The sequence below is a fragment of the Mercenaria mercenaria genome, chromosome 10, assembly GCF_021730395.1.
Source record: "Mercenaria mercenaria strain notata chromosome 10, MADL_Memer_1, whole genome shotgun sequence".
Lineage (NCBI taxonomy): Eukaryota > Metazoa > Mollusca > Bivalvia > Venerida > Veneridae > Mercenaria > Mercenaria mercenaria.
In genome coordinates, this window is record NC_069370.1 from 68,407,126 (window position 1) to 68,423,078 (window position 15,953).

A 15,953-nucleotide genomic window follows, 5' to 3' on the forward strand; every position below is an offset into this window, starting at 1 on the left:
AATATATACTGCAATCAATAATGATTCCTGCCATAAAGGCAGTTCTGAGATAAAACTTAAACAGCTCACATCAGTATCTTTCTTGTTTATTATTTCACATTACAATAATTAAAGCATTTTAGCTTTAAAATTATTCGGGGGCCTCCGTGGCCAAGTGGTTACGGTCGCTGACTTGAGATCACTTGCCCCTCATCGATGTGGGTTCGAGCCTCACTCGGAGCGTTGAATTCTTCATGTGAGGAAGCCATCCAGCTGGCTTACGGAAGGTCGGTGGTTCTACCTAGGTGCCCGCTCGTGATGAAATAATGCACGGAGGGGCACCTGGGGTCTTCCTCCACCATTAAAGCTGGAAAGTTGCAATATGACCTATCACGTGTCGGTGCGATGTTAAATCCAAAAAAAAAAATTTTCATATCGCATACAATAATCGCCTAAAGTTTAAACTGTACAAAGAGGTACGACGTTTCAGGCTGCCCAACATAATTTTTTTTTGGAACCTGTGGTGCATGATTATCTAACGAAAGTTTCATTTCGTTCTCTTCATTCGGAATTGAAACATTAGCATCGTTCAGAATATCAACAGATATTAAAATACGGATATAATTATATGCGAACCTAAAACATCCCCATATTTTAAAAGAAATCTAGTACATCTGATCTTCTACACAGTTTGTAGTACAAAATTTTCTGTCTAGCACCGGAAGCTTCTCCCAAACACCTGACAGTTTCAATGCTATCTTATCTTATATCTTATCTTATCTTACTTACGCCGTGTATAAGTAGAAGACTGGAAAATGCCTTTGATGAAAAAAAAATATATTAGAACTGTACCAACGGGCCAGTCAAAGGGCTTTGATTGTTTACCTTACAGATATTGTTGATTTGAGCTTATGGGTTAATAGAAAGTGCATGCTAATCTTTCAACTGGTCTCTTGAAAAGGACTGAAATAGATAACTTTACAAATGACCGACTTCAAATTATTAAAGGAATGCCGAAAGGCTCAATCTTTTTGGGCCATAAAATTTTAGTATCTTTATAAATGACACCCTTTATTACATTAACAAATCAATGCTGTATAACTATGCAGATACTCTTATAATCACGGAAATCTCAACACATTCAAAGTAATTATTGAATCCGAAAGTGAATCCTTTACAAACCGGTTCCGTATATAAACCAAAATGCATGCTAACGCTTAAAAGCCGAAGTCGATCTGCCTGTAGGAATCAAAGCAAGAGGTCGTTTCCTGTAGGAAATAATGAAATCATATCAAATTTCAAAACTTAATGTAGAAATACTGGCTGTCAACCAAAATTATCAATTTAATTTACAAATTCATAAAAAAATCTGCGAAATAAATAAAAACTTTTAAACCGAATGTTAGTAAGAATTTTTCGACTGATTATTTTTAATATTTTGTAATATCAAATTTTAATTGCTGTCCACATTTTGGTATTCCTAGACTAAGTCTAATACAGTGTAACTTCCGAAAACCGAACGACCTCCGGTTCAGCTTAAAAGTTCGGTTTTTGGAAGTTTCCGGAATTCAGAAGTTTGAAAGTTTTTAGGCAAAATGGACGTGGTGCACAAGAGTTATGTTTTCTTACACGTAGGATGAAGGAGATTTTTATCCTTTTTAATTTTACAATTTCATATTAATTAATTAATTAATTGATTAATCAATTAGATAATTGATTAATTATTTACAAACATTAAGGATAATAGATACATAAATTAGAAATATAAAAACAAACAACAGAACTTTAATAATAGCAAAAAATATATAAAAATGTTGTGTTTTGAGAAAACGAGTACATATACCATTTATGCGAATTATGCGAATGGTCTCCCTTATACTGGTACGGGTTTATCTGTTTCCCAGATATATATATATATATGATGTCAAAGTTTGATTTTGTTGAAATTGTAATACACTATCAACAACCTATTGTTCAAAGCGTACGTACGCATAATTTCTAGTGTTTGTTAATTTTGTCATTATTATTTCTATTACTGAGTCTGTTTCACGAAGCATACTTCTGACAAAGCTTAAACTAAGAAGAAAGATGTTTCATGAAAATAAGTCAGATAAATCGCAGGAACAGTGTCAAATTAAATGTTAGAATTTTACCACAAGGTCGGTTTTAGGACAAATTTTAAGATATTCTTATGTAAAATTGATCCAGAATCTATATTTATAACAGGGCAAACTTATGAACTGATAGTCTTATTAACCTTTTACAATGCACTTACTCGTGTTTCGTTAAACGGCTTCATACTTGGTTGCATGGCATCAAATTTTGATACGCCACTCCAAATCACACAACACGGTTTCAGTATGCATTAGACGGCGCCAAGCTTTAATGGATCGTTTCATTTTACACTGCATGAACTCATGTTGCGTTAAACGTCTTCACATTGGATTGCATGGCATCAAGTTCTTATACACCGCTCTTAATTACACAAAGCGGTTTCAATATGCATTAGACGGCGTCAAGTTGTAATAAATCATTTCATTTTGCACTGCACATACACTTGTTGTGTTAAACGGCTTCACATTGAGCTGGATGGTATCATGTTTTGTTGGATGATTTCATAGTACGGTGCATCGCAACAAGTTTTTCAATGCATCTTTCCATGTTTAGATGGATGGAATGAAGTTTTGTGTTAAATGGTTTCAAAATACAATGCGTTGAATGCAAATTTATTGGACGAGATGGAGTTTTAGACTAGACGGCGTTGAAATGCACTGCACTGACTGACTTGTTTATAAATGGATTGTATATTTACTAATTTTGGCGGTAACCGCCGCCCACAGTATATGCTTGTGACCATTTTTGTTTGGTATTAAAATCACTAGTAAATTTGAATCTATACTGCGATACTCATAAATTACCCATGAGTACTGGGAGTTATTTTCAAGTAATACTCAAGTATTTTGGCAAAAACAGTACTCAGTACTCACACGAGTAAGTACCGGTTGCTCAGTAGTCGATCCAACCCCGCATTATATACATTACACTTATTCAGTTCCTTCTGTATTTCATATAAATCTTGAGACACTAACATCGTGTCTCAATGCTGTCAAAGACCATTGTGAGAAAGTACTGTGATTAGGTGTATGAGAATTCTGGGATAAACCTGTTCTTGTCAGTTAAGAATAGCGGACTTGACAAAATTCATATCAAGAACTATAAATACATATGATTCAGTCTCGACTTTATACACTACTCTACCACACAATCTTATTAAATACAGACTGATTACTCTTATCGAAAAACATTTGCTCGAGAGAAATGCTTATTTTTGGCTTTTTATTGTGACAGCGCATATTTATTTGGCTTTTCATTATGACAGAGCATATTTACTAGAAGCATTGTTAACCGTTAAGAAACGAGGACTTGTGACGTTGTTTGTAAGACCATTTCCTTTTTAATTGGCAAAATATTTGTTAGGTTTGGGAATACTGTTTTCCGACAGGCTATTAGTATTCTCTTGGGAACTAATTGTGCGCTACTTGTCACAGGCTTGTTTTATATTGCTATGATATTTCATTTAAAGTTTATCACCATATATGCAGGTTGATGCCGTGAATGCCTTTAATAATACTTTACCTTATCTGGACGATATATAAACATTAAGCATGGATAATCAATATATTGCTCCTATGGTTGCTAATGTGTTTCCTAGTGAGCTTCAGTTAAATAAGGCTAACAATAATGATACCACTGCTCCGTTTTTAGATTTACATCTCTCCATTCATAAAGATATTATACGTACAAAATATATGATAAGAAATTTGGTATCGTTAATTTCCCTCAGTTTGATGGAGATACACCCGTGTCACATCTTATGATGTCTATATTTCACAGCTTATAAGATTAGTCAGAGCCTGTAGTCATGTCTACGCAATATTACCTGAAATCTTCTTCAGCAGGGCTACCGTTATCACAACTTTCGCAGATCGTTTGCTAAATCACTGTAATTCGGAATTTGTGATTAAATTCAAAAGAAATCTAAAGACTCTTCGCAACTTGATTTTGATGGAACTATTATTTACAAACTTAGCTAAATTCTCGGGCATAACCGTATCCGTCCATTGCTTTTTTTTTAAATAACAAAGCGTTTTAATGCAAAAAGCTATGTTCTTATTGTTCATAGACACGCTGCATGTTTAGTGTTCAGTCCTTAATGGCGTTTCCCTTGGTGTTAGTTGCTTCTGCAAAGTCCACGACTACATAGGTTTACGGTTTTATGGGTTCTGATTAATATATCTTTACATGAGCAATATTTTGTGTTTTACAATGTGTTCCTCTGGTTACTGTTTCATGTGTTATGAATTCACCTGACGGGGACTAATTTGTTTTACGCCGTCTTGTCATATATATAGGAATATGGCACATGTACGCTGGGCTTACAGAGTGAGGTTTGGCGCCAGTTAAAAGTGTAAACTCTCGAGTGGTATTTATGCCAATAACCGTTCGAAGTCGGTACCCTAGTGCTCCTTCTGTATGTATGATTTGTGTCAGTTTAATTTGTTACTTCTTTGTTGTTACTGCGTTCGTTTGTGTTACTGTATACCGCCAACATTAAATCGCCCCTATTTGATATACGCACATATTGAGTGAACAATATACTGACTAAAGGTTAGGGCTAATGTTAACATATGTTTAATAGTGAGCATTTAATGCATGCGTACACTCAGTACAGGAGAATTAATGCAGACCTGCTGTATACATGTGGTCGCTGTGTGCGTGTATACGGTTGCACATACCTATATATTCATATGTAGTGCTGTATGGGCGGCTGCGTTCTATGAATGACACCTTTTTGTTGGACTTTTGTCCTTCTTCTTCAGTACTTCAAGAGAGCATTTCAATGGTATAGCAACTTAGTATAACATGTCTCCTTACCAATGATAAAAGATATTGAGATGTTATGTTACACCTGTTTTGATATCGACACCCTCTGAAAATGTTCCCATGGAAATCGCTGTTGAGCAGTTACGCGTATACAGACACTATCTCCATGAATAAAACTTAAACCTGGAAATTCACATATCATCAAGAACGAAACACTAAGTAGTCACTTCCTATCCGGTGTAAATAGTCCGGTGTTGTCTGTTACTTTATCGCTTTCAACATATTTTGTTGTTGTACAGTGGCTAGCAGAGTGTAGTAACTTTTAGATCCGAAGTGTAGAGGTCCGGTTGCCGATTTGTTGTTTGAGGTACGATAAAAATGAAAATACTCAAAACATGGTAATTGAAGATAAGATACTAAAATTAACAATCAACTAGATGCGTGTCCATATGACAAATGCAGGTGCCCCCACGCCTTTCATTGCACATAGTTTCATGACTCGAAATATTTTTAAGATGTTTGCAAAACACAAACTTTAAAGAATTTCATTTGTATTTTTCACAAAGTTAAGGACCATGATTCTGGCTTCTAACGCTGACTGAAATCCCAAAGAGAACATCACGTGCACAACTTTACATGCTATAAAACATTCCACTTATGTTTTATGACTCTATATCAAGTATATTTTGAGATACATAGGGCACAAACATTTATTGTTTGACTAAGTCAACACAAACTTTTAAGCACCCTGTTAGACTCTTCCACGCGTTTATACTACATACTGTATTGCTAGACAGATCAGTGTAACAGACTATCACTCTGTGAGTATTTTTCACTAAGAAAAGAATCATAACTCCAGTATGGTTAAGTGAAAGCCAAAACAGAACACAAGGTGCACAACTTCACATGTTATATAGAAATCCCCAAATGTTTTATAAGTCAAATATTATCTAGTATCGCATTTATGCATATTTTGTCAATCAAGGGCCATATCTCTGGTCTGACTGACAGAAATTTCAAATGTTGAGTAATATTCCTAGAATGTTTCATGGTTTCATGATCCTAGGTCAAATACTTTTTGAGATACGTATGACACACTTTTATGCCTTTATATGCATATTTTGATTACGTCAATGGCCTTAACTCTGGTCTGGCTGAGTGGTATCTCTATAGAAACCCTTGCAAGCAATATCTTAGACCTATTCCTCACCATTAATCTTTCTTTTGTAAATCAGATCAATATCCTACCGGGTATCAGTGATCATAACGTAGTTGAAATTAAAGTCCATACATCTGCATGGATCTGTTTTCAGAAGCCGAGTAAGATTCTTTTGTACAAGAAAGCTAACTGGCATGCAATAAAAAAATCACTAAATGACTATCACCAGGTTATGATCTCAAAATGAAAATATTCAGCACAAAACACCGGATAGTTATGAGAAAGTTTTTCGCAAACTCTGAATGGCCTAACAGAAAAATGGATTCCATCCAGTCAGTCATCTGTAAGGAATAATCTTCCCTGGGTCAATCAGAGTGTTAAGAGAATGATCTGAAGACGTAACAGGTTCTTTCAAAAAGCCAGGAAGTCAAAGTTTTCTGATCCTAAGAAGTCCCTAGACCTAAAGCACTTGGTACCGTAATTTTAAGGTCAAAGAGGCTTATTGTCAATATCTTGAAGACATCCTAAATCTACTTACTAATGATGACAACCACCCAAGTAGACCAAATTCAAGGAAACTTATATATTCGACATACTTATTAATTAAACTTTCTAAACAAAACTCTTCTTCCATACCACCCCTTGCAAAAAGCTCCATCACCAGGAAAACGCTAAGGCCACAGTACTGAACAAGCAGTAGAGGTCGGTCTTCAGTCCCAAAACTCCACTGCAACTTGCTTCACTTGTGAAATGAAACTTCAAGATATGTCAGTTAATCAAAATGGTCATTTCATCCATAACATGCCAGATTTTAATGTTAGATTAAATGGAATATAGAAACTTCTCAATAATCTAAACCCCCTTAAGGCTTTTGGCCCAGATCAATTAAACCCTATCATTCATAAATCATTATCGAAAGACCTTGTCCCAATTCTTATGATCTTATTCCAGAAATCCCATGCGGAAGTCAACAAAGGTTGCCCCTGTTTATAACAAAGGTGAAAAGTCAAACCCCGCCAACTATATGCCTATTTCTCTAACATGTGTTCTGTGCAAAGTACTAGAACACATAGTTTCTTCTTCAATATTAAAACATTTTCCCAGCCACAGTGTCCTCTATCACCTTCAGCATGGGTTTTTGGGAAAAAGGTCATTTGTTACTCAACTAGTAATGTTAGTAAATCACTCGATTACCCCAGTCTATGATAACAAACAAGTTGATCTCATATAACTAGGTTTCAGTAAGGCTTTCCGTAAGGTCTGCCACAAGAAAGTCCTATTGAAAATGCACAATTGTGCAGTCAACGATCATACTCTAAAGTGAATTGAAAGTTTTCTTGTTAACAGAATCCAATCAGTAAATGTTGTCCTGATAAGCACTAGTTCAGATACCATTCCAGTCCCATCTTGTGTTCCACAGGGGTCCGTCCTTGGGTCCCTGCTCTTTTTAGCCTCTATAAATTACCTCCCACAAAATGTCAACTCCAATGTCCACTTCTGTGTAGATGATACAGCAATCTACCTCACACTGTCATTTGCAAATGTATCAGTTAAAATTACCCTCTAATATGCCCTCAAAATGTTAGAAGTCAAAGACCCTCCACCCCTCACCCCCAATGGATTAGTACAAGCATAGCACGAGGGATTCGATATTAAATGACATTATATACATGGCTTCTGATCAATAGAGACAATTTTGTCTGGATTTGTATTTCATTTACGCTTTAAAAGGACATAAATCGTCTGCTGTCCTCGCAAAGTTGAATACAGAGTCACTCACAAGTACGTGTTCAGATCAAATATCAAAAGTGGCAAGTCCGAATACAGGGAATGTTTTCTTCACAGACTAGATAAAAAATTATTTTTATTCAAAAACGCAACAGATATGACACATCTTATTTACATACATTTATGGAGTATGCATACTTATTTCAGAAGCTATCATGGATTATTTTATTACAAATCAATTTGACGTGTTATTCATCAGTTTCGTGACTTGGTCGAGTGAATTTTCATGCAATTAGTGTGATCTGTCAGCATTTAGTAAACATTACCTGTCATGTTCATCTATTATATCACCATATACAAATGTTTATGTTAGAATTATCATTAAACTTAAATATACATACAATGTAAGGCAAAAAAATATTGATTTCAACACGATTTCTTACCTGCCGCGTGTCTGTTTATTGTTTTCATCACTCGCAAGAGGAAGCGGGGCAATACAGTCGTTTATAGGGTGTGGTATTGTTAATTAAAATTAGGCAAACATACGACCAAATTCTGATCTGTGCCACTAGGACAGGTGTCGATATTGGTTCCCTAAATTTTGACAGTCATGGTATTTATTGTCCGCTAATAATATTTAGGTAGGATCGCTCATCTAAAGGTGTTTGTTTATTATTTTAAGTTAAATAAATATTTGTGTGAAATAACTTTAAGTATTCTTAAAATAAATAGATAAGAATGCACGTAAACTAGTAAAAAACATAGTTCATAATTATTTTATTAAAGATCCCTTAAAAAGAATATTTAATGTTCGCTAGAAGGAACCTTTTGGTAAGCTAAATCTTGTTTTACGGATATAGTACGGCGCCTGACAGGTTTATTAATCGATACTAGGTCACGTTGCTCGTCACGTTATTTCTCTTGTGCGAATTTGTTTACAGTACAGTGCGAGTTTGTTTACATGACTTTGGTTTGATTATCTTTTTCCAGGTTAGTTTTATAGCAATTTATAGATATTTTGAGATGTTGACAATTTTCTTAATTCAATCTATTTAGAAGTTTCTTTGTTTAATTTCTGTCTTGTTAGACGTTACGGTAAATTATGCACAGTTATGTAATGCGCGAGAAATATATAGTAGGCGCAAACTCAACTGTCATTAAACGTGACAGATTTAAAGTTTAAAACTGTCAGTAAATCAGTTGAGTCAGTGGTTGTGTACGGCTTTCGGGCAAGATGTAAACTTTGAATATGATATATTTCAAATACAGACAAAATCCGCGCTAGCCCGTTAAATTCTTGTATGGATTTTGTCCGACTTAGTTGGTCAAACGACATGTATGGTATCATTATTATCTCCCAAGTACACAGTGTTGTAGCAGTACATGTATTAGCAATTAGGAGTGACCTGTCGCTTTTATTTCTAGATTTGGATTTTCCAGATTTTTCCATTTATTAAATAAGGGTTTGAAAGATATTTGACGTTTTAAAAACTATAAATATATTTTAAATTATGTACAGATTAAAATTGCATCGCTAGCTCAGTTGGTACAATTGAGGAATCTTGTTAGTGATTTAACTTTTGCGATTAGGAGGCTGTGAGTTCGAATCCCACACAGGGCGATTTGTTTTATGATTGGATTTGTTTTATTTACATTTTTTTAATGTTTTTTTTTTTATTTCATTTTATTTCATCATTTCATTTTTAATTTCATTCGTACGATTTCAATAAATTCAATACATTTCAAACACACGCGTCCAATGAAGCATCTTCACACTCGCTGGCGGTGTTAGTTTCTTCCGAATCAGTGTCATCAGCTAATTGAAATGACCAAATTTTCAAGTGCTGTATCAACCATGTTTAATAATTCACAATCAAGAAGATATTTGAAAATCTATGTTATATGTGAAAATAGCAAAGAATACAAGTAATGCGACTCAAAAACATGTTTAACATTATCATCATTTTAAAGTGTATGTTAGCAAAATATTACTTGAAAAAAAAAATGAAAAGAATATATTGATCTCCGTTGGAATTCGAACTCACAAAAGTTAGGTTCTACAGCCGTCACGCTTACCACTGCACCACTGCGTCTAATTGTCGAAGAAGGCAGTCATTTAAATATTTATTATAAAAATAAGTTATAAAAAGGTAGGGTACCCCTTTACTGAAGTGGTTTATTCCAGTAACCTTTCAAATCTATTAATAAAAGCGACAGGTCACTCCTAAATGCTAGTATGTGTTTAAAAGTTCAGATCATGGACATGTTTCCCTAAAATAAATATTTTGTCAGCGATGTATTTAATTAAATACGATGTCCGATGATTTGCATAAATTGAATTCCATTCCAAATTTAAAGAAAGGATTTTAAAAGTGTAGATTCAACTAGATCTATTTTAGCGTTTGATTTTCGACTGTTACATTATTACGAAATGCTTGTTACATAAACCAAACGAATACAGAATATTACATTAAACTTATTTAGTAATAAATTGCGAGGCTCTGCCGAACATGTTATGAATAGGCCTATTACTGAACGAGTTTAATAAGGTCAGTTTGGAAGACATATAATAATCGTTGTATCTCATGTTAACTTTTCCTGCTGAAACATCAAATTTCTTCTTTCTTTATCTGTTATAAACAAAGTCAATCCGACCATCGAAATGATATACCAAAATCGATCACATGTTGAAATAAGGTCATTGCAATGCATAATTTGTAGAATTTAGGCAAAGAAAGAATAGCGTAGAAGAAATTCTGATGTTTCGGCAGAAAAGGCGTACATTTGATAAAGAAGAATATTACACTTGTGTCTTTCTGTGTTGATTTTATTAACACGTTGAATGAACCGGTAAAACCTGACATTTTATTACTTTATTCCACTCATTTGATAAATTCAATTTGAAAAAGACATTCATGTAATATCCACTGTTTACATAATGTGTTGATTTCATTCCTACAATGCCAGCATGTTTTAACAACAATACAGTGCCACTCCAATTATGGCGGTAAGGCACGCCTGGAACCACCTAGTGCTGCTCTACCTGTTTAATTTGACTGACTGGTATTTTACACTTCGTTTGTTTTAAAAAGTCATTGTAGGAAGTAACGTTAGTAATAGTAATATAAATGCACTCTCAATAAACACTGCTGACCAATTTTGAGACGAATAAAGTAGAAAACTTTGTTCAGCACTCAGCCTGATTTTTACCTGTGCTTGAGGTGACGGAAAACTTGCTGTTTTATAATTCGGTGCTATCAAACGTCACGCACGTATTTCCTTTCCAGAGTAAGGCTTCAAAAAATGTCGTCTCACAGTGCAGGAAGGATGACGGTGATATTGGTGGGTTTTGTAGTGTACGCAGTGACTTTGGCAATTTCCTACATGTCGTCGAACAACGCAATTGATATTGGTAGGTTTTTCATTCACGTCATTTTGTTTTGAGAACATATTTCGTTCTAAATTTGTATGACTAGTTAATTGATTAAGATGCTAGTCCAACAGAAGAAAAAATAATTGTCTTTGTGGAAAGATATTCTGTCTGCAGCGATTATATAACGATGTAATGATTTCCTTCCTCGGGATTTGCATTTTCAGTTGCGTGTATTCATGCAGCTACATTTACATTTTTGTACATGTAGATAGAAATCCTGCTATGTGACCTGTTCAATCGTTGAAATGGTTCTTTACAAAAATAGATTTTCTGTTTTAAGTGTTTTAATTTTTGTCGAGCAAATTTCCGTTTTTCTCTCACGACACATATGAAACTTAAAATGTGTCGTTATCGTTTACAAAGTCTCGTAAAATACTTACCCGTCAGATCTGTCTGAAATCTTAGTAAAGCAGTGTAATGATAGTTTAATTTTATGTTGCAGGTATTTTCAAAAACAGCACAGGCGATATTTCGGATAAGTTTTACCTAACTATCACGCCGGCCGGATGGACGTTCGGACTGATCTGGGCTGTTATCTACATATATCAGCTGGTGTGGTATGTGTATGCCCTGACCACCATTTGCAGACGAGACAATGAAGGGAACTATCTATACACACTATCTTTCCTGCCGCGAGCTTTCTATGTCGTATTCATGGCGAACAATGTTGTTTTGGTTGTGTGGTTGGTTTTGTGGGACAGAGAATGGGTACAGTGGGCATTAATTGACATCGTCTTCGCGCCATTCACTCTGTACGTCTGCTTGTTTATCTCTTACAAGTACTTGTATGACAACATTGCCACTCTAAGAAGTCGTGGGGTCGGAAAGGAAGTATGGCTCATACGGGCTTTGGTGCACAATGGTATGTCATTCTTCGCAACGTGGGTTTCCATAGCAACACTGCTGAATTTTGGAGTTGTTTTAACCTACATATGGTCAGTTGATGTACAGCTGTCTTCGACAATCGTCTTAGGAATTTTGTCTTTGGAAATACTTGTCTGGTTCACACTTGAAACATGTTTCATTGACAAGTATGTACGTTATACTATTACGCCGTACATTGTTTTAGTGGTCGCCCTTACCGGAAGCGTTGCGAAGAATTTCGACCTTGACACCAATAACCGGAACTCCATTTTCACTGCTGTCTTGCTGGGAGTGAGTGGTCTGCTGTTGATTACAAAACTTTTCATTGTGATCAGACGACACAGGAGGTATCCTATAAAGGGAAATATTAACGATGATGTAAAAGGGACACTAGCTTGATTATTCTAAGGATTTTTTGGCAAGTTCTTTTGTACGAGAATGTCTTTTTTTCGTTAGGGTATGGTATACAATTTATTTTATAGTACATGATTATTTGCGGTGAAAAGTTTTAAATAGCAACTTGGTATACCCAAGCTCCATACGTTTTTGTAATGTTGGCCGTATTGAAATGATCATAGGCTTTTAATAAGGTACAATGTCAAAGTTAACAAGCCACATTCAAAATTTTGTTTTTATTATATCATTCGGAAGTCTAATTTTATTCAAACAGCCCCTTAAGCAAATGAAAAGTGATTGTTTTAGCAACACGCTGATATATATCTAGGTTTAATTAAGGGTATAAACTATCTGTCAATTTTACGAATGACTCCAGAAACAAGAAGTCAAACGCATTTTAGATTGGCCCGTGGACTGTCTGATACAGTCTTGCATAATCAGTTACTCAGGTAAGGAATTTCTTAATTCAAATGAAATCTTGATAAGGTGTTCATTTTCGTAATACTTCTTTCTTCAGTCATGTTAGTTAAAAGCTTATCAATTGTGATACAAGTCAAATGGTTTATCGCGGCCAGAAATTTGTACAAACCGGACAGAAGTTGCGAAATTGTCATTTGTGCAGGAATGAAGCGTTTACCATAATGTCCAGTACTGGACAGGTATAGTGACCATGCAATCTGACTAAAGTACATATCCTATTACGCTACGCATAGGATCTGAGAACGACCTATTCATTGCCTCGTTCTGACGACCCTTTCGCTAGCCATACAGAGCCTAACTTACAACATCTTGCAAATCTACCTGTAGCCTTGACTTTTGATATTTACAATTTTTATGTCATAATTATTCAGATAGCCGGTTAGCTCAGTCGGTAGGCCACTTGCTTTGTAAGCGAGGGGTCCTGGGTTCGAGCCCTGGAATAACTGCAAATTTTTCTTACTCTTTGACATTCGAACATGTCGTCTGATTGGATAAAATAAAAATAGCAATACTGGAAATCCAAAATATACAGAAGACGAATGTGAATGGGTCGTTCTCAGATCTTCGTTTAGAAGATCAAGTACTTTAGTCAGATTGAGTGACCATGCACGGACACAGCCAATTTTCTCAGAGGGGGTCCGATCCCCTGCCCCCACCCCCCACCCGCCCTGGAAATTTTGCAATTTGGCACTTCATTTTTTGCATTCTGGGACAGTTTTATGGACTAACCTGTTAAATTTGCGAAAATGATAAAATCAAGCTTTCTTGAAGGTAAAATTCTTAGTTTCTTTTAGATAAATAATATGAATTATGTCGGGGTCGTATGTAGCAGCAACCGCATATACTTTACATGCAGTCCTAATGTTGCCTTTTTCGAAAAACATTTTCTTTCCTTCTTGTCTTCTTTCATTTTTTAAAGATATTACAGAGGGGGTCCGGACCCCCGGTCCCCACCCCCCATCTGGATCCGCGCATGGTGACATATCATGCTTTCTGTTTATGCAGGTAAACTTGTGTTTGGTTAAATTTCAACAGAGCACAATTGTCTGAACAGTGTACAAACTCATTACTGTTTTTTCAGGCAAGGGTGGAAAAAAAGTGGTAGACAATGAAAGCAGTAACATTTTTATTAAAAAAAAATAAACAATGAGACAAACATTTCCAACATCTTTGGACGGTTCAAAAATCCCATGTTAAACATACGATAAAGCCCGAAACGCGTGAAAATGTTCCGAATGTAAATCGGGTGAAGTAAGCGCTCTATGTAGATTATGCGTCTAGATTGATTAAACTGGGCGAGTCTACTTACTTATTACTTGAGGATGAAAAAAAAACGTGTTTTTTAAATGTTGCTCTTAAACATGGGTGGTGGTTGAACTACTAAAAGTACAACAACAGTTGATTCACAACAAATCGTACGGTATGTTTTATAATCAGTAGAAGCTAGTCGTATTTACGCTTATGAGACCTGTTTCACCCATAAGTAAAGAATTGACAGGTCCATCATGAAATATTTTCCCCATCGTGCAACTGCTTGTCCTATTCAATATGATTGCGGCCTCATCGGCCGCGATAAAAAACTAAAGCTCCTAACACTTCAGTATATATATTTATTGTGAATATTGGTTGTACGTTACTTATGTATATTATCATGGATCATTGTATATTGTCTGTAATTTGTATATACATACTTTGTGTCTTGTTCATCTGTTCATGTTATGGAGGATAAAAAAGTCTTAACTAGTCTCAGAATTCGGGGCATCTATTGATTCACGGTTTCTCATCCTAATATTTAATGCGAGACCGTGTTTGTTAAGCAGACAAATGTGTTACTATTACATTCATCACAAAGAGAATCTCATTCAATTCTCATTGTGTATATTTTTTACATTGCTTTATAGTATACAATAGGTTGTGATGTATTTTACGCATATTTAGATCTGTGTATTAGATGTGTTCATCGCGTCGAAGAAAATTAATGATATTAAATTTCATTTTATATTTTCTTAGTTTGATTGAATAGATTGTTCATATATTATAGCCTTTTGTGTTCCTTTGAGTGCACCTTTAGATTGTTCATATTGTATAGTCTTAGATATTCCTTTACATGCATGTTATGATACATACATCTATTTCACGGCTATAAAAATTTAAACACATTTTAGCTTTTTCTTTCTGTCACGTGACGATACAATGTTTAGGTGTTCATGCAAGTAAAAAATCATGCAAGATAACGCATGTTAACATACGTATTTATGAGATATCATTATAATTTATATTTGTTGTAAGGTATTTTGAAATGTTTTTTATCTGTCAATCAAAACTGTGAATATTTTTTCCGTCACTTCGTTTTAACTATGGTACGACATAAGGGGTAATTTAACAATACTGCATTCATTTGGACTCTCATTCAACAGTATTAATCAATATTTGGACTTTGCATTCGCCTTTCGTCCAAATATGGATATTTACTGCTGTTTGCGAGTCCTATTTTACTAAACACTGTTAAATAACCTCATAGTATCTGTGACATAATGCTGCACCAGAGGGACATTAGGGGTGAAAGCTATATCTATACTATATAACAATTGATGTTATGTATTAGATATAGGTAAAGTTAAAGGTAAATTTTATTTACCGTCGCTTTGTGAAACAATTAACATAAGCTCTGTAGAGCTTTTGAGCGACCCTATTTTAAGAACAGTTAAAAACCAGTTATACCTTACCCCCAGCAATTTGCTGGTGCCCATTTACAGCTGGGTCGACTGAGGCAATCATGATAAAGTGCCTTGCCCAAGGACACATCGCAATGGGAGTAGCCAGGATTCGAATCAGGGGCTTTCATCTCCGTAGAGAAGCGTCTGGGCCCTCTCGACCACTGCGTCAACTAATTCAATAGGTCACTATTGGCTGCAGTAAGATGAAGCAGAGTTTTCACCCGGATCATAAAACATCACACATTTACAAGGGAGTAGACTTAAATGTAACGTTTAGTTCTATATACATGCATTTGACCTCAGTACATATAAC

The 15,953-nt window shown here is 35.2% G+C and overlaps 1 protein-coding gene across 1 annotated transcript; it reads left to right on the top strand.

The window, feature by feature from the left end:
- Positions 1 to 8,615: 8,615 nt before the first annotated feature.
- LOC128559965 (uncharacterized) lies at positions 8,616 to 15,257 on the top strand. Its single transcript, XM_053553274.1, has 3 exons — positions 8,616 to 8,740; positions 11,038 to 11,162; positions 11,626 to 15,257. Exons 2-3 carry the CDS (start codon positions 11,054 to 11,056, stop codon positions 12,444 to 12,446), a joined length of 930 nt encoding a protein of 309 aa, XP_053409249.1. The 5' UTR covers positions 8,616 to 8,740; positions 11,038 to 11,053; the 3' UTR covers positions 12,447 to 15,257.
- Positions 15,258 to 15,953: the final 696 nt, after the last annotated feature.

What these genes read in the sequence shown, in the direction of transcription:
- LOC128559965 (XM_053553274.1), top strand. Translation starts at nt 11,054, where the DNA reads ATGTCGTCTCACAGTGCAGGAAGGATGACGGTGATATTGGTGGGTTTT. An exon ending in GAACAACGCAATTGATATTG is followed by an intron (nt 11,163 to 11,625) that starts GTAGGTTTTTCA and finishes TTTATGTTGCAG; the next exon opens with GTATTTTCAAAAACAGCACA.